Source organism: Petaurus breviceps, unplaced genomic scaffold (genome assembly GCF_028583685.1).
Source record: "Petaurus breviceps papuanus isolate PSGF00001 unplaced genomic scaffold, PetGlider_PUasm1.0 188, whole genome shotgun sequence".
NCBI classification, from domain to species: Eukaryota; Metazoa; Chordata; class Mammalia; order Diprotodontia; family Petauridae; genus Petaurus; species Petaurus breviceps.
Window position 1 is genome coordinate 9,153,693 of NW_027185804.1, and position 25,798 is coordinate 9,179,490.

The 25,798-nt window shown below is 36.7% G+C and overlaps 1 protein-coding gene across 5 annotated transcripts in view; it reads left to right on the top strand.

The window, feature by feature from the left end:
• FAR1 (fatty acyl-CoA reductase 1) overlaps positions 1-25,798 on the top strand; it is a 96,356-nt gene that overhangs the window by 58,604 nt on the left and 11,954 nt on the right. For 2 of the 5 annotated variants that reach the window (XM_069091270.1, XM_069091267.1), the window contains exons 4-10: positions 2,576-2,755; positions 4,773-4,950; positions 6,490-6,534; positions 6,641-6,768; positions 8,161-8,228; positions 9,846-10,017; positions 21,595-21,724. In XM_069091270.1, coding sequence (XP_068947371.1) covers positions 2,576-2,755; positions 4,773-4,950; positions 6,490-6,534; positions 6,641-6,768; positions 8,161-8,228; positions 9,846-10,017; positions 21,595-21,724 — 901 coding nt within the window. Of the gene's footprint in view, positions 1-2,575; positions 2,756-4,772; positions 4,951-6,489; positions 6,535-6,640; positions 6,769-8,160; positions 8,229-9,845; positions 10,018-10,320; positions 10,493-21,594; positions 21,725-25,798 lie in introns of all 5 variants that reach the window. The other 3 variants (XM_069091271.1, XM_069091268.1, XM_069091269.1) reach the window with 3 other exon arrangements.

The window sequence follows — 25,798 nt, forward strand, 5'->3', positions numbered from 1 at the left end:
ATGAAATTACAGACTCCAGATAATTTTCTTTTGTGTGTGTGTGTGGGGTAAGTAGAGCAATTGGAGTTAAGTGACTTGCCCAAGGTCACACAGCTAGTTTTGGGTTTTGTGTTACGTGTCTGAGGTCGGATTTGAACTCAGGTCCTCCTGATTCTAGGGCCAGTGCTCTATTCACTGCGCCACCTAACTGCCCCCCAGATAATTTTCACTATGTTAAAAATGTATATTAAGTTCACAAAATAAAAAAGTCCTATTTTCTTCTGTCCTTATCATGCTTTTATGTTTTCTCCCTCATCTTTTGTTTTGTTAGAGTTGTCATCTACATAATATTTTGATTCTCCTTCACCACTTCATAATATCTTTGTATTTCCTATGTTTTGTGTAATTGTCATTTATTATATAATAGTATGCTCGTCCACAAATATATTAGAACCGATCACTTCTTCCTCATTTCTTGGACATAGTTTGTTTCCACATAATTTCACCATGACATCCTTTGCTTAGGTCTTCCCCTTTCTACACTCACATGGCCTCCCCCCTAAATTATACCCTCATCACTTCTTGCGTGGATTATTGTAGTAGGCTTCTAATTGGTCCCCCCAACTGAGATCTTTCTCAGTGAAAGGCAGCATGGAGTAGCAGATAGAATACTGGGCTTAGAGGCAGAAGATGGAAGTTCAGATCCTGCCTTAGATACTTACTAGCTGTGTGACCTTGAGCAAGTCATTTAACCTCTCTGTGCCTCAGTTTCCTCATCTGCAAAATGAATGAGTTGAACTCAGTGGCTTCTAAGGTCCCTTCCACTTTTAAATATTTAATCTTCAGATTTTTCTAATATGTTTTAGGTCTGATCCTATCACCCTGTCCCTACCTTACTAATTTCTATTGGCTCCCTAATGCTGTCACAATCAAATGTATAGTCCTTTGTTTGGTATTGAAAGCTCTTTGTAAGCTTGTCTTTTTCTGATTTTTACAATCTTCTGACATTCTACTTTTCTCCATGTCCTACCCTATGATCCAGCCACCTTTGCCTAATCCCTGTTCTATGTGCACAATACCGTCATCTCCCATCTCTGTACTTCTCATGCCAGTTTAACTCTCTTCCCAACCTGTAATTTACATTGACTTAACTCAAGCACGTCTCCTCCAGGAGGTCTTTTCTTGATTCACCTAGCTGCTAGCGCTCTCCTCTCTACTCTGTATCTTTTAAGTTCTCATTAATATATGCTGACTCCCCCATTAGAAGGTAGCTTGTGGCTAAGGATAATTTTGCTTTTCCTTTGAATCCCTAGCACTTAGCACACTGCCTGTCATGTAGTAAATTCTTAATAATTGCTTATTAATTGGTTGATATATGAATACACCTATTATGAATGTTTTTATGCAGACTGACTAGGTACATTCTGCATTGCTCAGAGTTATGAATTCATAGGGTCATAGACTTCTAACTGAAACAGACTCTTATTTTATAGATGAGTTATCTCTGAGACAGAGAAAAGGTAAGCTACTTGCCCAAGTCAAATTGAGAGTAAGAGACAGAACTGTCACTTGAACTCAAGGCCTTTTAACTTTTTTTCCACTGACCCTTCTGCCTTCTCAGTGCTGGTGGCAAACATAATCTTTTTACAGGGAGATGTGTAAGTACAGTGTAGAGTAGAAGTTATAGAAATAATCAATATTCTTTGATCCAGGAATTCTCTTGCTGAGAATACACCCTGAAAGTTTGAGTTTTTTATTTAAGGAGTTTTTTCTTCCAAGTTGTTTATAGCTGTATTTATAATTGCAAAACCAAACCAAAAAAAAAAATCTAGAAGCAAATGAAATGTCCATCAGTAAGGGAATAATCAGCAGCTAGGGGGCACCATAGTGCACAGAGCACCAGGGCCTGGAGTTAGGAAGACTCATATTCCTGAGTTCAAATCTGGCCTCAGACTCTTATAGCTGTATGACCTTGGGCAAGTCATTTCACCCTGTTTGCCTCGGTTTCCTCATCTGATGTAAGATGAGTTGGAGAAGGAAATGGCAAACCACTCCAGTATCTTTGCCAAGAAACTCCATCCCAAAGAGTTGGACACAACTGAAACAATTGAACAATGACAACCAAAAGGGGAATGATTAAACACATTGTGCTACATTAATGTAATGTAATATAATCATCTGATTAAGAATGACAAGTTTGAAACATATAAAGAATATGGAAAAACTCTTATGAAATAATATAAAGAAAAAATTGAAGAACAGTTTATACTGTGATTATAAAAGATAAATGGGAAGAAATGTCCTTTTGAAAACTTAAAATGAAATATAAATTATGAGATTTTATGGAGTGAATTTAATTTATTTAATTGCAAATAGTTCAAAATAACTTGATTGTATTTGTTTATATATTTAACACATTTTAACACACATGTATGTATACACATTTACATATATTCACATACATACACACTAATAGAAAACATGGGAAAATTTTCCACGTATCTATTTTTAAAAATAGGATAAGATTCCTTGGATGTCAAAGTAAATATATTCTTCCAGTTATGGCTAGATATTTATTGTGTGCTTTTCTTTACAGAGATGCGGTTCAACTAAATGTGATTGCTACTCGACAGCTTATTCTCCTTGCACAGCAGATGAAGAATCTGGAAGTGTTCATGCATGTATCAACAGCTTATGCATACTGCAATCGAAAGCATATCGATGAAATAGTCTATCCCCCTCCTGTTGACCCCAAGAAACTAATTGATTCTCTAGAGTATGTCTTTTTTATTAAACTTTATAGTTATGCAGAGATAAAAATAAACATATGTGCTTTTCTTTCAAGTAATTCTAAAATCCCTCCCTCCCAACACCAAGTGTTTTGACCACTTTAAAAAATAAATCTGAGCATCTGTCAGCACCACAAGTGCTGATGTTTCTGTACTTTACACAAAAGATTTGTTGTGTGAGAGTGGCAGCATGGTATAAAGGAAAGAATGCTGGGTTTGGAGCCCGAAGATCTGTGTCTGAATCTCTGGTTTCTACCTAATACCTAAATGACTTTGGGCAGGTCACTTGATCCTCTCCAGGCCTTGTGTGTTCATTTGTATGAGGTATGGTGTGGACTAGGCCTCCGAACTCGCTTTCAGCCTTTGACCTTGTGGTTTATGCCTGGTAGTTTGCAAGTGAGGGTGGGAATAAACATGGAAAGAAATCCCTACCTAATTCACTCTTGATAACAGACACTAAGGGTTTGCTTGAAGTTGAAGATGGAGGGGATAACAAGTAGGTGAGGCCTGTTCTTTTACTAAGTCATCAGTACTTAACTCCTTTATACTAAGTGATTGGTGAGAGAGTATTTATTAGTTAATTCTGACTTGGTTAGAACATTCCTGATCCTTTAGTAGTAGTGTTTATCAATTGCTCTACACTCTTGAGAATGTGAATACTGTCCTTTTCTTTGGCCCATCAGACTTGAGTTGGGAGTGTTACTTTTTTTTTTAATTGACTTACTATCCCACTTCTCAAGCAGCCATTACAAACTTTTTCCTTATACAAGCCACTCCATCTTATCATAGCATATAACCCCACCTTCTGCTTTATGGAGAACATTAAGGCCATCTGAGTTACTTTTTAACCCTAACTCATGGCAGACTCTTATATGGGATGAAGGTTTATAACTTTAAAATAAAAATCCAAATGAACTTGTTAATTGTGTGTCCTTGAGCAAAAATCCCTTACATATTCACTGGACTTCAGTTTTCTCATCTTGTAAAATTAAAATGATGGACTAGACAGCAGTGGTGTCACATTCAAATAGAAACCGTGGTCCACATATTGGCTTAGGAGAACACAAATTAACATTATCTTTGTTGTATTATATTTTTATTTTGTTAAATATTTCCCCAATTACAGTTTTTATCTGGTTCTCTAGTTTAATATCTCTGGACTACATGACCTCCAAAGTCCTTCCCTTCTGGTTCAAAATCTGTGATTCTGCACAGAGAATAAATGAAGATTATTCATCCTACAAAAGGATTCCTTTAACAGTATATTTAAAATATTCCATTTTGCACATAACTTTTTGAGGCACACATATATCTGTGTTATCCCAATTTTCTTGGTATTTCAACCCCTACTTCCTCCACAATAAAGCAGAAAAAGGCCCCTTAGATAATCTAAACTATGGAAAAAGTGAGGTATATTTTCTGGTGAAACTCACTGACTTCTTCCTATGTGCAAGCCTCATAGTATCCTATTTATTCATATGCATTACAACAAAGGAGACTTATTTTTTCATGGCAGAAGTTACTAATTTCATTTTTTTCTTGCTGACTTTGGAATGAAAGGTGCATAATTATTTACAATTTGTTTACATACTTACTTGTTTTAAAAGTTTATGATGTTCCTAACATTTGCAGCTCAGGCTGACAGCATTGAAATCTCAAATTTGAGGTTGACTCTTGCATTCAAACGTAATCTTTATGTATATATATATATATATATATATATATATATATATATATAAACACACATTAAGAGTATGTTGCAAATTTGTGCTATCTTTGCTAGATCTTTGTAAAGTTTTTGTTGTGTTTTTTTGCAGGGGATGAGAAAGAAGTAGGTAAAAAGCCTAAATTATTTTTCATTGAACAAAGGAAAACCAGTTGAATTAAATTATTGAATATTTGTTCTTGTTTACTATGTTTGAGGAACTGTTTGAAAAAACACTTTTTAGAGTAAAACATTTGGAAACTAAATCCTGTTTCTTTTGTGACTGCTTTGATTATTAGGTGGATGGATGACGGACTAGTAAATGATATCACTCCCAAACTTATAGGAGACAGACCTAATACTTATATATATACAAAAGCCTTGGCTGAATATGTTGTACAGCAAGAAGGGGCAAAACTAAATGTTGCAATTGTAAGGCCGTCAATTGTTGGTGCCAGTTGGAAGGAACCTTTCCCAGTAAGTCACATCTAGAATATATGCTGATATATCTACACATATTGTGAAGTGTTTCAAAGTGAGATCTAGACTAAAATTTGACAAAACTATGAATTTTTAGTATAATTCTTAATTATTAAGTAATTACAGATTATTAAAGTGGTAATTGATAAACATGGTTCTTTATAAAAATGACTTGTTTTAAGATAGTTTTAGGTGGGGTGGTCAGGTAGCACAGCAAGTAAGAGCACCGTCTCCAGTGTTGAGAAGACCTGGAAATCGAATCCTGGGCTCAGACACTTGGCACCCACCCAGAAACACCTGGCCGTGTAACCTTGAGCAAGTTACTTAACCCCAATTGCTTAGGGGCGGCCAGGTGGCTCAGTGAGTAAGAGCACCGGCTCCAGTGTCGGGATGACCTGGATCAAATCCGGGCTCAGATACTCAGCACCACACCCAGAAATAACTGGCCGTGTAACCTTGAGCAAGTTACTTAACCCTGATTGCTTAATAAAAAAAAAAAAGATAGTTTTAGGAAATACTTGTACTTCTGTTAGGATGCTGGATGATATATAGGAATTAAAAGTATTAGAAATGTAGATTAGCAACGTTGAAATCTTTTCTTTTACTAAAAATTAAGACTGAGGGATTTAATGTCAATCTATTTTATTCACGTAATTCTTGGTGAGTCCAACTTCCTCTGTGTTTGATGTGAAATTCTAAAAGAGTAAATTTTTAATTTCATATTAACTAGTTAATATGAATTTTATAAGATCTAATTATATACACATACATATATGTATATATAGATATGCATCTATGTATATACATGGACAGACACACACATACACATATATCATCATAGCTTCAATCTTCATCACTGATTGGGATCCCAGCATAAAAGAAAAAATGGTGAAGATCTTTTAGGGTCTTATCTTTCCCTCTATGGCCTGACCAATCCCCTGAAGACCCAAATCCTTCCTTTCTCCTTTGGTTACATTGGAAAATAGAAACAGTTGTGAAGATTAAGATGTAAACAAATTTTATGCTTACATTGTAGTTTATATTTAATGAATTTCTGTTCAACAGAGTATACACTTTAAAATACCTGAAGCTAAGTAACCCTGGAAATTAGTTGGGAACAGGAAGAAAGCTAGTCTTTTGTTGGGACAGTACTGCTTGCTTTATTCTTCTTATATCTGTTTCCCCCTATCAGTTAATTTTTTATTTTTAATAGGAAGATTTCCTTATCAGCCACCCTTCTACTCAGGGAACTACAACCATGAATTTCTGTAAGAACAGTAGAATTGTTGTGAGTTAAATTGTTTGTTCCAAAGCTTATGAAGAGGCTTCCAACGTTCTGAATCAGATCCCTGTCAAAAGCTAGCCTTGCTGGTTAGAGGCGGCACATATAGTATACATGCATAAAATTCCCCTTCCTTTCAGCTCCCTTATTAATGGTAAAATCTATTTGCATAAAAGTGTTTGTTGGGATGCAGATTTCAAGGAAAGAATCTGGAGTTTCTGTTTCTAAAATGATTCTATTTCATTTGGTAACAGGGATGGATCGATAACTTTAATGGACCAAGTGGTCTCTTTATTGCTGTGAGTAAACTTCTGAATTTAATTAGTGCCACATTTTTTTCTTCCTTTCCTAGATAACTTGAGTTTAAATACCTTAAGCATTATGTCTCTTTTTCTTTCTTCAAAGGCAGGGAAAGGAATTCTTCGAACAATGCGTGCTTCCAACAATGCACTTGCAGACCTTGTTCCTGTAGATGTGGTAGTCAACACAAGTCTTGCAGCAGCCTGGTATTCTGGAGTTAATAGGTATATGAGGTGACAGTGTGGCCTTATTAAATTATCATTTGAAATTGTAGTAAGTGGGAGGAAATGCCTTCCTTTTTTTTTGTTTTGTTTTTGTTTTTTTGGAGGGGGGAAGGCAAGGCAGTTGGGGTTAAGTGATTTGCCCAAGGTCACACAGCTAGTAAATGTGTCAGGTGTCTGAGGCTGGATTTGAACTCAGGTCTTCCTGACTCTAGGGCCAGTGCTCTATTCACTATGCCACCTAGCTGCCCCCTGGGAAATGACTTTCTACTGTGAAATTTAACTAGAAAATAAGAAGGTAGATGAAGTTTTTTTTTTTCTGAAAGACTGCTACCCTTTTTAGAATTTTTGTAATTAAACAGAAAACTGAGGGACAGGGCAGAAGTTGGGTGTTTAAGATTAAGTGAAATTTACCCCAGAATAATTGCATATTGATAATCTGCTACTATGGTTCTAGAGGTGTTTTACTTTCAGTTAGCCTACTCTATTCCATACCTCTTCCAGTGATTTTTTAGTAGAAATCATGGCCTGCTAAATAGAGAGCAGTCCTGGAAGCCAGGAATTTCTAGATTTAAGACCTGCTTCTGATACATGCTGCCCGAGTGACCTTAGGCAGATCACTAAACCCCGTGGTGCTCTTAGGAAACTATCTTGAACCTCTTAAGTACTGACCTGCTTTGGTAGCTCCTTTACACAGGAACTCCCTATACTAAGGTACAGGTCTAATATCTATTCCTAGCCCTACTTTACTACTAAAAGAGCAAAGTATTAGGTGTAATTATTTACATATATCATTCTGGGCAAAGGAAAGCTCAGTCTATAATTTATCCCAAATTGGGCCTCAGAAAATTTGCTTAAGAACACAGAGAATCGAGATTGAAACACTTTTCCTTATTTTCCTTAACTTTTTGGCTTACATTTGGTTTTTTAGAATGGTTAATCCTGATACAAAAGGAGAAATTATGCAGAGGAAAAAAATACATAGGTAGACAGAGTTGTTTTAACCAATATTGTTTCATAATTCTGTCATTAATACTTTATAACCAAACCTGACAGTTAGTTACAAAATCCCACTGTAATGTCATTTAACAGATTTATTCATTTATAACATTTATGACATTATTACTCTGTGTTTTGCCCAGATTCTATTTTCATTAAATCTATTTAATTACCAATAGGTAGGTTATGTCTATAGTTTCTATTGAGAAATTTTGGGGGTGTTGAAGTACATGAACAATTAAAACTTCAGCTAATAAATATAAATTAGCCCATTAAAAAGAACAGTGTCATTATAATTAATCTTAAAAAGTACATAAACTTTTGTCATACTTGTTTAAAGGTGTTTTATATAGGGTAGGCATGACAGTTTTTGTTTAGTACTTATTCTGGTATTTGCCTTTTCAGACCAAGGAATATCATGGTATACAACTGCACCACAGGCAGCACCAATCCTTTCCACTGGGGTGAAGTTGGTATGATTTTTTTTTCCTTCTGCTTTCTATAAATCTTAGAACAAATCTTAATGTTACTAAGTAGAATAGTTTTTAGTGTTTGTTTTAAAGATCATGTGTTAGTGCTATTATAATTCTTGAGGACTTAAGGCTGTTCACTTAGAACTTATTTTCATTCTCATTGCAAACTTAGTTGTCATACCTACCAGCACAACAGCATAGGCCTTGTGGTTGCCTTCTAGAAATGTGTATTTCCCATCTGCCATTTTTGCCCTTTATTCCCAGCTTGTCTTCTTCCCTACCACAGTTGTCCCACCCCTCTTGTGGGAAGTAATGTTCCTTTCTTTTTTACTGGGACTACAAGACGTACTTTGTCTGTGGCGAATGAAGTAGGTCCAGTGGGCATTGCTCCTGGCTTTGAGAGTTGGAGACAGTATAATGGGAGATGCTCCATAAAGTAGATCCAGAAGGGCAACAGATGAAGTTTGCTTGGGAAGTGGGCTGATGCCTTAATTTCTGCTAGCACCTTGTGACACTTTTACCATACAATAGTGTATCTGCAGTCAACTTTGAATTGTTATAGTAGAAGTAACCATAAAATCAGTACTTTAGAGACCTGGGTCCTTGTCATAGCTCTGCCACACCGTACCTTGTGACCTTGGGCAACTCACTCAGTTTTTCTACATATTAATTGCCTCAACTGCAAAATGATGAAAGAGTAGGATAAGGTGTATTATGGGCATATGTGGCATAAAGGCAACTTGAGTTGAACCAGGTTCTGATTTTATTTGGTCAGTTTTAATGCAAAATGTTATTTATGTTATTGAATGTCAAGGTCAAATTCTACCTTGAATTGAATGATTATTTTCAAATAAACACTTTAATTTAAAATTTCATATTACTATATTTTCCTGGTTTTCTTAACTTATACTACACTTTTGATTAAAACTACTCAAATTTTCAAATGAGGTAGACATTTTGAACTTAAGCTTGGTTAGTGTTTTATAAAGTTTTAAAATTTTGGAATAGTTGCTAGGTTGCTGTTTATATATATAGTCATATATACTCCAAATAAAATACTAATATATATCTGTATATATATCTAGATCATAATAGGGAAATTTGAAATTTCATTTAAGATATTTGAAAGTAAAAAATAAAATTATGTTGACGACTTTACTTTTTTATGTATATGACTTAGGCAATTTAATTAAAAGTATTTGCAAGAAAAAGATCATGATTTTCCTTTTCTTTTTAAAGTAAGTACAGTAATAAGAAACTGGAAAGAGGAACAGAAAGAAAGAAGCTATGGTGAGAGGTGCAACATAGAAACTGACCTAATAACGTGGCCTTGGTAAAACGTTCAGAGATGTGCCAGAATGAGCTTTTAGTTCTTGGTATATATTGAAAGTTAATAAGAAGAGGCAGTTCTCAAATCATTTGAATTCAGTGGGCATGTGCCCCCTCTCCTTTTTTTTTAGCTAAATACTCTCTTAAGGTTTTGTTTTGAATATGGATGCAGTCATTTAATTCTGACATCAATAGCAAAAAAGTATTGTACCTTGTGACAATGTAATGGTTTTCAAAAGTTCATTACATGGTTATTGCCAAAGCTGTTACACAACTTTTCTTCCTCAGAATACCATGTAATTTCTACTTTCAAGAGGAATCCTCTCGAACAGGCCTTCAGACGGCCCAATGTAAATCTAACCTCCAATCACCTTTTGTATCATTACTGGATTGCTGTGAGCCATAAGGCCCCAGCATTCCTGTATGATATCTACCTCAGGATTACTGGAAGAAGCCCAAGGTAATGGTGACTAGCTCTGTCTTCTCTGTTCCTCTGACTGTGAAACCCATGCTACTGCTGAAACAAATGTTACCTGTGTATTTCTGTTCATGCTTATGATTGAGGCTTAATGGCCGTTGTGAATGAGAAGACTCTTGAATTCAAGACTTTTACCTTAAGTGAAGAGATGCCCTTGTAAATCACTCATTCCATTCAACCCTTCTGGTGACCAACTCACACAATGTCTTGAATTCAAGATCTCACTTTAGGTTTTTCTTGGAACAACAACATTCAAAAATGCTTTGACGCTTATTTTTCCTACAGGCTATTATCTAAATCATTCCTTCAAGATGAATCCTTTAAACCAAGTGTTCAGGCGCCCCAATATTAAGTTGTATTCCAACAGCCTATTGCTTCATTATTGGAGGGGTGTCAGACACACGGTACCTGCCTTATTGCTCGATCTGGCACTCAGGTTGACAGGTCAGAAGCCGTGGTAAGAAGACTAGTGCTAAGTACACTTTGTATCGGTGAGGTGGTGGAAGCTTGCTGAAGAGAGGACAAGTTGCTGGCATGGGCTTTACCCATAGTAATACTAACCCAATTCATTACAATCACAATCGGGATGCCAGGACATTTCTTAGGGATTTAATTAGCCTGTTGGGACACCATTTCTGGTTCTCATATCTTTGGGCTATTGACCCTTCAATATTCCATTAAAAAAAAAAAAAAGAAATGCCCAGCACCAAGGTTGTCATTGTTATTATAAGCTGAAAATGAATCCCTTCCCTCCCTCCACCACTCCAAAAATTCGAGTGTAGGTTTTTGTAGAGCGTTAAAGGTAAAAGATCTTCTACCCTCTGTTATTTAGTACTTTTTCCTAGAGAATAAATTATTTCAAATATCTCTGCTTCCCATTCAGCTTATAATATGGTTATTATTATATTTCACTAATTTTCTAGATTGAGAAATGACAATTTTAAAAGGCAAAAAAAGTCTCAAATTTTCCATTTTATTTGAATTTTTTAGACATTCCTCTTCTCCCTTCCTAAATTAAAATCCCTCAGATTTAAACAGAGCCTTATAACTTTTATCATATAAATAGAATGAAGCTTATTTGGAAAAAAAAAATTTTAGTTAAGTGATATTCTGGTAGGACCTTTTGATTGAAAATACAGGATTTGAGTGTTTTTAAGGAAAATTCTGATTATAGAATGTAGTTCTAGTACTCAAAAATCAGTGCCCATTAGAGTATCAGGAGCTGAAAGCTATTTGTCACTTTCGTTAGTATAAGATGAAACAATTTTGTGATTTTCTTTTGATTTCATTTCTCTCTGAGGTTTCTCTTCAATAGTCCTGTTGTCCACTATGTCAAACGACAAAATACATTAGAATGACCAGAACTGAGATGTTTGAAAGAGAAATGGTTTAGAATGTCTAGGCTAGCTTTCTATTTTACCCCCCCAAGATTTGCATACATCTTTGCCATTGAGCATACTTTTTATGGATAGTTAGATTGTTCAAATCTTAGGAAAGAACACTATATATGTCTTTTTTTAGTCTTAAGCAGAGCAAATGTCCCCAATTGCCCTCCAAAAGGCAAAAAAAAAAAAAGAAGCAAATGTCACATTTATTAGTCTCTCACAATTTGGAAGGCTAAAGCAAATGGAAATGACACAGTAAAGCAGATTATGACATATAGTATGTGTGTGTTTATGTTTACCTTGCATATAGTAGTCACTCATGAAGTACTTGTTGAAATGAAGAATTGTTGAAGTCTATTAATGATAAGTAAAAACTTGAGTTCACGTTATTGTAAACTGGCATTAGGTGCTGCTAGAGGCATATCTTAATACTGAGAATAATTTATTAAGCTTTTAAAAAAACATTAAAAATGAAATTTAGAGTTGTCTTTTTCATCATATTCAACAAGTCTTTATTGAGTGCTTACTGTATGTGCATCTCCTTAAATGTGATAGCAGATTCTAAAATAGTACAATCCCTTTCCTGAAGAAGCTTGAGGTCTTGTTAGAAAGATGATTCCTGACACATGGCTCATTTAAAGGATGATACACGGAAGGAGGAGATCCTAAAGTAATTTGGTGCAGATGGTGAGGACTAAAGGAATCCAGCAGAGGGCTAGGCTCACTGGAAAAAGCTTTGTGACGGAAATGAGAGTTTACCTTGGCCCTGAAGGAGAAGACAAAGAAGAGTTCCTATTTGCCACCTTTGCTCACAGGATGGTCCTCTACCAGGAGCATGGGCAAAAAGTCAGCATGTGCACCGAAGGTTGCCAGCTGGGGTGGGTGGGTGGGTGTTGTGGTGAATGCGGGAGTCAGAACACGCGAATCATTGAGTGCCTTGAGGAATTTGCGTTCTTTCCTTTAGGCACTGGGGAACCATTTAAAGCTTTTCAGCCAGACTTGATGAAAACAGGCCTTTAAGTGCTCCTTGATTCTAAATATAGTGGACAGAGAGTTGGACTAGGAATCAGGAAGACCTGATATAAATCCATCCTTTGCCACTCCTTAGCCATACGAACATAGGCAAGTCACTTAATATTTTTGAGTTTCCATTTCTTCGTGTGCAAAATTGGGAAACTAATGGCACCTACCTCCCAAAGGTGGTTGTGTGACTTAAGTGAGATAATATTTATGAAGCACTTTACAAACTTTATGTCAATGCCAGTTGTTTCTAGTTGCTGTGACAGAATTTCATTAGTCAGTAAACATTATTAAGTGCCTACTATGTGCCAGGTACTGTGATAAGCACTGAGGATGGAAGTACTGAAAAAGATAGTTCCTGTCTTCAAGGAGTTTGCAGTCTAATGAGAGAAGACAACATGTAGGGAAAAACTGAGGGCACGGGTGAAGAAGTCAAAGAAACCGGAAGAGAGTGCAGCTGAATGGGGAATGAGGAGTGCTGGAGGTGATGACCGAATCTTAGAATTGCAAGGAGCCTTAGGGCCATTGAGTCCAACCCAGTCTTGAATCATCAGAATCCTCCCTGCAGCGCCCCAGTGGTTATTCATCCTCTGCCTTCAAACATCCAGTGAACAGCAAGCTACTCCGTTCCAAGGCACCTTGTTCTACTTTTGGACAGCTCTCTTAGGAAGCTTTTTCTTACATCTATGTGAAGTATCCCTCTGTGACCTTACTCTTTGCTCCAGGTTCTGCCCTCTGGGCTGCCATTGTGTGAGGGTGGGACTAGCTGACTTCTGAAGTGCCTTCAAGCTCTAAAGCTGTGATCCTCTGATCCTTCTTCTCTGTCAGGCTAGTAACACAGGCAGAAAAAGGGAATACTGGCATGCCACAATGTGGGAAGACATAAAACTATTCTTGCTGAATGCATGCTGGCTTTCAGTGAGGACTGTTTCACTTTGTAGTTGCTCACCAACAGTCAGTCTCTTTTACTAATGTATTTCAGAATTTGCCAGAAATTAAAATCAAGCTCATAGCTTACACTTTGAAGAACCTCATCCTCTTTCTTATTTAGAAAATCAGATGATTTTCCCATGGTGTTATAGCACCACTCTCTTTTCATGTGGTCTTCATGTATTATTGACTGAGATAATATTGACAGATATTATTGACTGAGTAGCTCAGTAAACTCATCTACCAGTTCTTTCAGAACTTAGGACTGAAGTGTTTCTCCCAATTAGATTGTCAGCTCCTTGAGGACAGGGACTGTCTTTTTTCTATTTGTAGCCCCAGTGCTTGGCACATAGTAATCTCTCAATAAAGGCTTTTTTTCTTTTTTTTTCATTCATGTTGTTGGACTGGCCTTGTGAATTAAACTCATTGAAGGCAGCTTACCATCCCTTCCCTTACCATCCACTTATCTTAAACTCATTGTTAAACCCTATTTTTATTCCATCCTTCTTGATCTGAAGTTCATTCTGCTGCACTAATACCTTGCCTTTCTGAAGGTTAAATTTCCAAATAACTCAGCACTCTTAAATACAAGTAATAAACCTAAAAGTAAACAGCAGAAGGTCTCTGAGCATTTGAAATAGCTGTCATAGAGCCCTAGAATTAAACAATTTCCTTTTTATCTGTGGGAGATGCTCTTCGGCTGTCCACCACAGAGCTATTTACACTACTTAACACCCTAAAAAGTACTCTATTCTGTGAATTATAGTACAGTACAGTGATTGGTCTTCATCTTGCCCCAGGATCATCCATTAAGAAGTGGTTAAATTATGTTGAGCATCCTCTTTTAAGAGATAGGGAAATGAAGGTTATATAGTGAATTGAATATGTGATGTTGGCTCATGATGGCTGGATTTATAGATTTAATTCCTGGCTGCCTATTACTAGTTGTATGACCTTAGAGACGTCATTTAAATTCTCTAAGCCTCAGTTTGCTTAACTATATAAGATGAGTAAGCTGGATTCCATGATCTTGAAGTCCCTCAAGTACTAGCATTCTATATAATTAGAAAGATTTCACTGAAAATGACTAAACTCAATTTGAGTACTTGGTTACTGCAAGTTTTCTGTAAAACCCACTTTGGAACACTTCATTTCCCAACTTTACTAGACCACAAAATATGATGGTTTAGTTTTCTTTACCTTTTATCCATTCAGATCCGAGATGAACTACTTTTAGTATAGTTTCAGTTGAAAACTTGTATTGGATGGCTCTTGTTTTATTAGCTAAACAGCTAACGAATTGATATTCATTAAGTTGTGATTATGAGCACTCTCATTAAAGAAATTACATTCTTACAAAACTAATCTTACTGGGGCAGCCAGGTGGCTCAGCGAGTAAGAGCACCGGCCCCAGTGTCGGGATGATGTGGGGATCGAATCTGGGCTCAGATACTTAGCACCACACCCAGAAATAACTGGCCGTGTAACCTTGAGCAAGTTATTTAACCCCAGTTGCTTTAAAAAAAAAACCTTACTACTCTGGGATAATTTCTAGAACGAAATCTGCATTATAGACTTCAATGATAGCATGTACTGGAAATTTAACCCCATGTACTACATGGTTAAAATAAGCTTGTTCTTTTGCACGAGAGGGAAAAGATTTGTGTATATGTATGTTACAGGCTTTTCTTTTCATAGTTATAAGCAGGGAAGAAGAAATAATTGGCAGTTGCTAATGACTGTCAGAAGACTGGATGAATGTGCCTTTTTTCTTCCATTATGTATTCTAAGACTGAAATGTTGTCAGCCTGGCATAGGGGATGGAGAACCAGCTGTGGAGTCAGGAAAACCTATGTCTGACCCAGACTGACTGTGAGCCTGGGCAAGTCAAAGCTCCAAGAAAGTCTGAGTCTTAAGTTGGAGGAGAGTATTTTGTGACCTGACTTGGTTCAGAAATGAAATCAGTGATCCAAAAGACACAGATATAAAAGCAAAACAAACTGACCATCAGAAGCCCTTGAGTAGACTCACCTATCTCTGGCACGCACTTTGGTTTGTTTTGTATTTCTTAAAGTTGACACGATGGTCTGCTTTCTGATCTAAGATGTACAACTAAGATGGACTTACATAAAAAGAACATTCTGATGGTTGGAGAGATAGATGATTACAGAGACAAGGCTTGCAGTTGAAAAAAAAAAAAAGACTGAGCACAATGCAAAATCCAGAGTTTAGAGATTCAACAAGCTCTTGTTATATGCCTCCTATGTACCAGGCACGTGGCAGGTTCTGAAGATACCCAGACAAAAGAGGCAAAAGGGCCTTAGAAGACTCAGCTTCTTACCCTTATCATTTGTAATCTAGTAGGGAACTTCGACATATATACACATCCCTGGAGTAGCCAGGAATAAATGAAAAATGCGCTAGAGAGGTGCAAACAGAGGAATGAAAATGGCATATCAGTACTTGAAGGCTAAAGTGTTCAGCAGCACTTGAACTGGGCTTTAAAGAAGAGGGTATAGAAAGCCAGCAGCAGAGGGGTGGAAGCCAGAGAAGTAGTCCAGGCATGGGGAAGAGTACTGTGGCCTAAGACACAAGCTGGAAAATGTGAGCATATTTAGGGATAGTCCATTTTGGATGGATGATGTCTCATGAAATAAAGCTGGAAAGAAAGGACACTAGATCTTGAATGTCAGGTAAAAGAATTAAAACTATTCATTAGTTAATAGGGAACAAAGAAATGATGTAACTATATCTGTATGTAGAAATATTAGTCTAGTAGAGGTATAGAGGACGATTTGGAGTGAAGAGAAGTAGAGACGGACTATTTTAGTCATCTAAACAGGGCCTGTATTAGGGTGATGACAATAAAAATAGAGAGAAGGGTATAGATTTGGGAAATTTTCTGGAGATAATATCACTAGAACTTAGTGATTGACTCTCCTCATTTAAAAATGATTTGAGAATTTCAAATGAGGGAGACAGGATGATTAGTAATACCACTGACAGAAATAGTAATGTCAGAGGGAGGGACTATTGTAAGGGGAAAGATAAGCTTGGTTTTAGACATTTTGAGTTTGAGGTGTCAGATGTCTAGTTAAAGATGAGTCGTGGTAAAAGAAGTCAGGGTAGAAAAATAAAACTCTGGGAGTTACCTACATAAAGGTAATAGTTGATAGCATGGAAACATTACCAGGGGAGAAGAAGGGTATAAAGAGAGGGCTGAATCCAGAATTTTGAAAAAACACCCAAGGAGAATGAAGAGCTGGAAAGAGAATCTTGGTTTTTTTTTTTTAATTAAGTCAAATCCACAAACATTTAGTAAATGCTTACTATTTGCTATGTATCATTCTAACTGATGGGGCTTCAAAAAAATCAAAAGAACAGTTCCTGTGCTCAAGGTACTCAGTCTAATGGAGATGACAAAATGTAGACAAGCTATATATAGGATAAATCCCAGAGCAAAGAGGGAATCCAGAAGCCTTGCAGAATATGAGATTATCTCTGAAACTTGAGATTGTGGTGAGGAGCAGAGAATTGCTAGTAGAAATACAGTCAGGAGACTGAATCAAAGGGACAGCAAAGAAGCCAGGGTCACTGGATCACAGCAGACATATAGAAGGGAGTGGGGAGTAAGTATAAAAAGACTGAGAAGGTAGGAAGGGATGGAGTTATGAAGGGCTTTAAAAGCCAAATAGAGGATTTTATATTTGATCCTGGAGGCAGTGAGCCACTTGAGTTTATTGAATGGAGAGGACTAAGGAAGGCAGGGAGGTGACCTGGTCAGAACCGTGCTTCAGGAAGATTGCTTTGATCGCTAAATGTAAGATGGATTGGAGTGGGGAAAAATTTGAGACAGTGAGACCAAGCAGAAAACCATTACAGTAGTCCAGGTGTGAGGTGATGAGGCCCTACATTGGGGTAGTTATAGTCACAAGAGGCTGGTTGAGGTAAAATATTAGAGATGTTGTGGAGATTGAATTGACAGGACTTGGCAACTAATTGGATGTGAGAAGGTGGCAAGGGGTTGAGGATAACATCTGGGTTGTAATCCTGGGTAACTGGGAAGAGGGTGGTACCCGTGATGGTAACAGGGAATTTAGGAAGATAGAATGGTTAGGAGGGAAAGATGATGAGTTCTGCTTTGAACATGTTGAGTTGAAGGTATATATGGGACATCCAGTAATTTGGGATGAGTGGTTAGCCCTACGTAAAGAGCTCTGGCAATCATCTGCATAGAGATAACAATTGAATCCATGGCAGCTGATGAAATCACCAAACTAGTCTGGAAGGGGAAGACTAGAGGAAGCAGAGACACTATGTAAACATCCTTCTAAAGGAGTTTATCCACTAAAGGGAGAAGAGACTGGGTGATAGCTAGCATGGAGAAAACGAGAAATCATAGTTATTTTACCTCTTGGTGGATCAGTCTCCCAGCTAGCTGGTGGCTTAATCATAGAAAGTGCCCAACCCCTCCTGAAGGAGAAAAAACAAACTGTAGGGACACAGTAAAATGGATGGTCTCATATACTGTTTTAACAGCTACTTGCTATCCTTGGATAAAAGACCCTACAGTTTTGTCTAGAAGGACTTCTTTCACTCCTGTAAAAGTATTTATTTGATCATTTCCCTTTTCCTCCTGTCTTTGAACAGAGAATGTTTTCTTAAAATAAATTATGCCATTTGCAGTCGAGATACTCCCCTTTTCTCCCTTGACTGATCCCCCTCTTTCTCTACCCTTCCCTCTCCTGTGAAATGCTTTACTTAGCCTAAGTTGCTGCATAATGTTACTGAGTGGCTGTGTACTCTAAATAGTCCTGAAAGGTTACAAAAATTAAGTCTGTACCCTAGAAAGCAGAAGCTCCTATCAGAAGAATATCCATCTTCCTTAACATGCTAATCTGTTTGCATTTGAGTTGACTTTATATCTTTGACCCATAGACATCAGATTTTCTCTGATAAGCAGACCTCTTGAAAGAGGTCAAAGGGAATTTCTCAATACCAGTGAGGATGAATGAATCCAGTGAAGGTTCTTTCAGGATTGGGAAGACATTAGGATTATCAGGAGGCAGCAAGGAAGCAGCCAGTAGATTGAGGATTATCAAGAGTGGTAATGAATAGAAGATGAGAGAGAAGGTGATCATGTGTATATAGAGGGGTGATCACTTCTTCATTAGGAATGGAAGGAAGAGATAGGGGAAGATATCTAAGTTATGTGAGATGAGTAAGAATGGAAAATGGCATATGTAGAGCCAGATAGGATGTGAACAAAAGCCATTGGATTTGGCGATGATGTCACTGGTGGGGTGACTTGAAAGGTCAGTTTCAGTAGAGTGGTTGGAATAGAAATCCTATTTTAAGAGGTTAAGGAAGTAGACAGTGGTTATGCTTGTCATTGATTACTGAGGCAAGAGGAGACAAGAGTAGATGGGATCAGAGGCTAATGGTGAGGATTAGCCATATTGAGAAACAGGAGGGAGCATCTATATTGGGAAGATTTGTCTTAAGGACACTTATTAGTATAAATGAATAGAGAAGAAGTTTGAATTTCTGATCATTACCTTATTTTGAATAGAAGCTAAATAGCATTATTGTGCTACAGTTTGTTCTGATTTGGTAATTTCATCACTGTGGGTAGCTCCCAGTAAGGGAACTCTTTCTGTCAGTACATAACAGCAACTTAAGAAGTCTTAAGATAAAAATGACTTGCCCAGGGTCACACAATTAGCACATATAAAAGATGGAAATTGACCCCAGGTCTTCTTATCTGTAAGCCTTGTCCTCTATCCATTATGCCAGTGATTTCCAGATTTTTTCTTGTTAGGATTGGATGATCTTCCCAACAATACCTATTGCAGTTGTGGACGCTGAGGCCCATGCTAGGTTATAACTACTCTGAGAGGATAGTGCCTGATTCAGAAGTTGGAAGGTGGAGAATTTGCACAGTGGCATTAGGGTGGAGTAGGGGAGTGTTGTGTTATAGTGGGTAGGTGTGGTTGTGTCACAGCTCTCTCTTCTGCTCAGGCCACAACCTGAACTAACGAGGTCACTGTAGAAGTCCTGGCTACCTCTGCATCAGTTGAGTACTTGTCCTAATTGCATAAAACTTGGTCTATGGCATTTTTTTCTTCCATAGTTCTCTGTGTTCAGATTTTGTTATAATCAGTTTTACATAGGACAGGGGTTGTACAGCGTCTGCATAGCACCATTTCACAAACCTGATTAGTCATACTTTGAAAATATTTCTGAGTGATACTAGCTTGATTCAGCCTTTGGATATTGCCTTTGAATATTCTTTTCTTATCCAAACCTGGGTCTTGATCCTCTCGTTGATGCTTTTTAACATGAGGGCCAAAGCTGTTGCATCATCATTATTGAACACTCAGAATATCCTGTGTATTATCAGAAAACAAAACTCTTAATCTCAGGTGTTTAACCTAAGGCAGGTAGGATAGATAGATTATTTGCCTTCCATTTGTATTATATCCTAATTGTCTCAGGCTATTGAAGGGTTTTGGTTCCATAGTCATGGAATTAAAAAAAAAAAACTGTATCAAGGAAAGATTGAGTGTTAGAAATGGGTCAGTATGCAAGGTGCCTACTATATCCTTTCAGGGATGTTTATTCCATCCTGAGCATCTTGGCATCCCCCCTGCAGTACCTTGTACATAGTAGGTTCTCAGTAAATAATCGCTGAATGATTAAAGTAATGGTTTCTGTGTAAACTTAACAATTGAATTATTAAGAAGGAATCACTATAATTTAATATCATCTACCAAGAGTACATGGAGGATTGTTGATAAGATTTCTAGAACATTTGCTACTGTTTAGAAAGTCTTGGGGTTTTTTTCTGATGTTTATTGGGTAAATATCCTATTGGGTGGTTTTCAAAATTTTTAGTTTTTATATTGTGGTACTGGGCATCTGGAACAACCTATTTCGATTTTGATAGGCCTCTTCTTCAGCCTTTTTCCTTTTTAATATCATTTGGTTGCTTTGGAAGAAAATATTTTAAATGCATCGCATTACTTGCCCTAAATGGAGCAAGTTTTTTTTTTTTTTCTGATCCTAAATGGAAAAATAGAGGAATTTTAAATTGCATGAAACCCGTGCATAAAACTTATTTCTCCTGACAAAACATGATGATTTTGATTTTTAGAACTCATACCGAATGAGCATCAGTATTTCAAGTTCTGTTTCTAGAACTGTTTTTTAAAGATATTGATTTGTGTCTTGGAAACCTCCTTTTTCATATAACATTTCTGTTTTGAAGTTATTTCCATTTTAATTTACAACAACGGCAATATTATGAATACTTTTTTTCAGATGAAATTCATTTTTTTTGTATTTTCCCAAAAATCCTCATGCCAAGACCTGCTGAGAGAGAACTTTTTCCCTTTTCTTCTCATTTGAAGTAATTTTAAAATGTAATTCATTCTTCAATTTGTTATAGATAGAATGTAATAAAGATTGTATATTTGTGGTTTACAGTGTATTATAATTGAGATTAGTGAGAAAATTAACATTTGTCAAAAAAACAGGAAACTAGACTTGATGATCCAGTTCTTTGGGGCATGGGTGGTTATTGAACTCATTTACAGAAGGATAAAATGTGGGAGAAATTGTGATTTTTTTGCTTTTCTAGTTCAGAAAGTTATACATCAGGGGTCATTAATCATGGCACATTTAAGAGATAAAAAATGGCTCAAATCTGTTTTGGGGAGATCATTGTGCTCAATATGATTTAAGAGACAAATGAATATTTCTGCATATTCTTTCCCAATCATATAGTTTGGATTGTTGCAAATGTCATGGCTGTTAAGAACCATTGTTGGTATTTTGATTTCACATAAAATCCTAAGTGGATGCAGCTGAACTAGGTTGCAGTTTAAAAGCAAGACTTTATTAGTTTTGCTAATTTATTGTTTCCATTTTTACAGTAAATTTGACCTCAGATTGTCTTTGAAGCTCATTTATTTTATATAATCCCAGTATTGATGCTGCACCATATTTCTTGCTAGCTGCTTTCAGATTTCCTCTTTCCTTTTTGGATTCAATCCAAGATGCAGAAATGTTCTTATTTCCTATACTAGGAGAATTATGCACCAAATCTTAATGTTAATGTATTTGTATTTGGGGGGGGGGATGCCATATTATGTATTTGGGCAATGGTAGGACTTTCATGATCAATACAAGGTATCAATTTATAATCTTTCTTCAAACATAGGATGATGAAAACAATAACTCGTCTGCACAAAGCTATGGTGTTTCTAGAATACTTCACAAGTAATTCTTGGGTTTGGAACACTGACAATGTCAATATGTTGATGAACCAGCTAAACCCTGAAGACAAAAAGGCAAGTTTTTTCTCTTTTATATTAGAAATAAAAATCATGCTCTCAGAATCATGTAGTATGTAAATATTACTATATTTACCATTATGCAATATTACTGTGATATATTTGATTGCTATAAAGTGTTTAGAATCCTAAGTAGTAATGGAAATTAAGATTTTGGGGATTTCCTTGGGGTTTTCCTTGATGGTTGATGTTTCTTTTGTATCAAAACTTAGTGATGTTAAAAAATGCTTTGTATCCCAGATCTTAAAACAAATTACTCTTCACATCCTTTTGCCTTTCCTTTACTTAAGTTTTCTAGTATTTTTAAAACTGTCAATTCACAAGGGGAGTTAGGAGAAGTGACAGGTAACAAACAATTCCATTGAAATCAGTAGCATCTTAGTAAGGGGCTTTCTCAAACACAGTTATAGAAATATCTTTTCTCTAGCATGCTCTAGAATTTGGTGCTCCAGGAAATGATTTCAGAAAACCAGACTAACCATTTTTGATGGAAATCTTTCTAAAACATGTTCTATATCTCTCTGATTTAACAAAGTGCAATCTGACAAATCAAATCTAACCTTTTCTTAATGATACCTGGTCATAAAATTGGGGCTACAGTCCAGCCATGTTGACCTCTTTTCTGTTCCTCACACGCAGGGTTGCATCCCCTGCTTCCTTGCCTTTTTACTTCTTGTCCCCAGGCTTGGAATACTCTCCCTCTTCTCCTCTGTCCCTTAGAGGTCCTGACTTCAAAATACAAGTCAAATACAATCTTCTAGAAGCATTTCCTGGTCTTCCCAGCTTCTGGTGCCTTTGCCTCTAAGGGCACCTTGTGTCTACTTTGTAGGTCTCATGTAAATACCTTTATATATGGACAGTTGTCTCTCCCTTTGGAATGTACCCAAAGCAGAGACTGTTTTCTGGGTTTTTTTTTTTTAGTAGCCCCAGTGCTTTGTGTGTTCCCTGGCAAATCACAAATGCTTGGTAATCAGTCATTTTATTGTGTTTTAGAGGTATACCCAGGAAGCCCCTGTTTTTTAAAAAAAAAAAGTACTAAATGAGGGGTGGCTAGGTGGCGCAGTGAATAGAACACCGGCCCTGAAGTCAGGAGGATCTGAGTTCAAATCCGGCCTCAGACACTTGACACACTAACTGTGTGAACTTGAGCAAGTCACTTAACAGCAATTGGATATCATCTTGACGTGGTTGGCTTTTTGTCACTTCATAAAAGTATAGAATGAAAAATGTGTAGCTGCCTGAGATTCTAGATAGTGCAACGCTACTGCCCTCCTCCAAAAATTATGAATTAAAGGCTGAAACCTCTCTTCCAGTAGGAGGCTTAACTTCTCAAAAACTTTCACAACCAGTATTAGTCGTTTTATTTATTAATAGCAGTTGTGAAATTATTCATTTTGTTCTGTACTTTTTTTTTTAACATATTGTACCTTTTAAAACCCCTCAACTTCAACATTTTTATCCCTGCTTGTATTGTTTGTTAATGGAGTAGGGAGCAGTATCCCTTACCATTTCAGAAATTTGTTTGAATAGATATGGGAATTAATTTACTTCAGAATTCATTTTCAAAAGACAATTTGGATAATTCTGTACAAGGCCATGCCTTTCTCATTTTTGGCACTCCATTTATGATGCTTTTTCAAGGCAATACTTTTGTATTATTTGGCTTTTATTGGCATTCTGGGCAAAAACAAAGTTAAAAATTGATCCTTTGGATTCAGTCCAAGATGCAGAAATGTTTAGGATTAAGAGGATTGAAATCAGTAGCATTGAAAGTTTTACATAGAGAATGCATGAAAGCACTTCTGTAATAACATTTCACATTCTGGTCATTGAAGTAAGATTGGCCAGTAGGAAGATGGTGAAATCTTTTACCTGGCCCCAGTACTAAACATTCTTCATCAGAGTTCTTCTGTGCTGCTTTACCTTGGTATGGAGGGGATCTTGGACTCTAGAAGGCTGTTCTTTGAGAACACATGTTCTGTCAGGTTCTAGCATGGCCCCAGGAAGAGGCCTACTCTGTTTTCACAAAGAATCACACCACACCAGTAGGCCAACCACCCCTGCTATGACGAAACTTTTTTGGCCATAGCAACCTACGAAACATGGAAGAATTTTAAAATGGCCTCAGTATGCAAAGAAGCAGGTAGTATGGTGGGTTTTCTCTGCCCCAGAGCCACAAGAAATAATTACTATATGGGAAATATGGTGATTATGTATAAGTATTTACAAAAAGACAACATATTTATAGCTTACACACCAACATTAGTAACTGATGACAGAATGAATTCTATGAAGAATGTGATCATACCCTCAATATCAATCAATATAACACTCTGACTGTTGGTGACATCATTGTAAAAGTAGGAAGAGGTAAGGATGAAGGGAAATGTATGGGAAAATGTAGTACAGAATACAGAATAAAAAGACTTATAGATTATATAGAAGCCTCATGCCTCTACATCATGAATACTTTCTTGAATAAAGAATTGGCAGGGGGCGGCTAGGTGGCACAGTGAGAAGAGCACCAGCCCTGGAGTCAGAAGGACCTGGGTTCGGATCTGGCCTCAGACACTGGACACAAAAAACTAGCCCTGTGACCTTCGGCAAGTCACTTAACCCCAATTGCCCTACCCTCCTCCCTCCAAAAAGCAAAATTAATTAATTAATTAATTAAAAAAAAAAAAGAATTGGCAGACAGTCAGCATGGTGATGACCAAACAGCTTCACAAGGAGTTAAAGTATGTGTATTTTAACAGACAGGAAAAGACTTACTATATATATGAGAGTTGTCTTTGAATCACTGACCTGTCTGTAGTTGGACCATCAGTCATCAGAGCTAAGATGAGAATTTATAAAAAAGAAGAATCATGAGAAAAAGACTTTTGATGTATAATAAAGAATTTATATACATATAATAAATATATATTTAAGATATAATCTTATATTATCAACATAATATATCTTATATATGTTATATATTAATATATAACAATCTTAATTGTACATTCCATTATATAACAATATATGACATTATATATGATACATTATGTATTATACATGTATTTTATATGTGTAATTTAATTGTACATTCAACTCAGAAGAACAAAATGCCACCTCACGACCTTTTCAACAAAATGTTTCCTGAACACATTGTAATGAACGTCATTCAAGATTCTTTGGAATTGTTAACAAAAAATATCCAAAATACCCATGATCATTAACTCTCAGATAATAAGTGTGCTCACCAAAAGTGTTCACTGCTGTAATGGTGGAGAACCAGCACAGAGCCAGGTTAGGAAGAGATTCTTTACGAATCCTGAGGTTCTCTTTGTAAATGAAGTGTCCATTGCAATAAGCCCCAAGACATTGCCAAACCTCCTGGAAGAAACCTGTCATCACTCAGAGTAGTTTGTCCTGTTCATTCACCCAGGAAAAACCAAATAAATGGAGAATATATTGAGATCATGTGTTCTTTTAACTTTGCTTTTTGCTTTTCTTCATACAGATTGACCTTCACTTCAGTGTATTTGTATTCTCAGTTTGTTCTCCCTTTCACGTCTTTGGAGATTCTTGCTAACTCTGCTGATTATTTCTGTTGTGCAGGTCACAAATTGTGCTGTTTGTTCTCATTGAATGTCTCTCAAAATTCTAATTTCTCTCTTGCCCCATTGTGGAACATTCTGTGGTTCCATGCTCTCTTGGGAATTCACAGAGTGCTGTGATTCATCAGGTGTTGGTTCACTTTCCTTTGTCTTACATTATTTGTTTAGAGACATTTGCATTCTTTTATATGTGCCTTCTAGTTTTAGTATCTTCCCTGTTGACTTATATGCTTATGCTCTAGGTTTTTAAACTGAATTTTCTTCCTTTTAAGTGATTTTAGTTTTTTTTTTTCTTGCAAGTCCCTTTTTGTTCACTTTCTGACTTGTCTTTTGATGGTATATTTCCCCTTGGGGTAGACTTCAAAGCTGTCTCAGTCTCCCATGTTGATTAATTAATTCATTTTTCACCAGTCTTGGTCCCTGTCCCGAGGATCTTCTGTGGATACAGGACTGGCCCCAGCTGGATCAT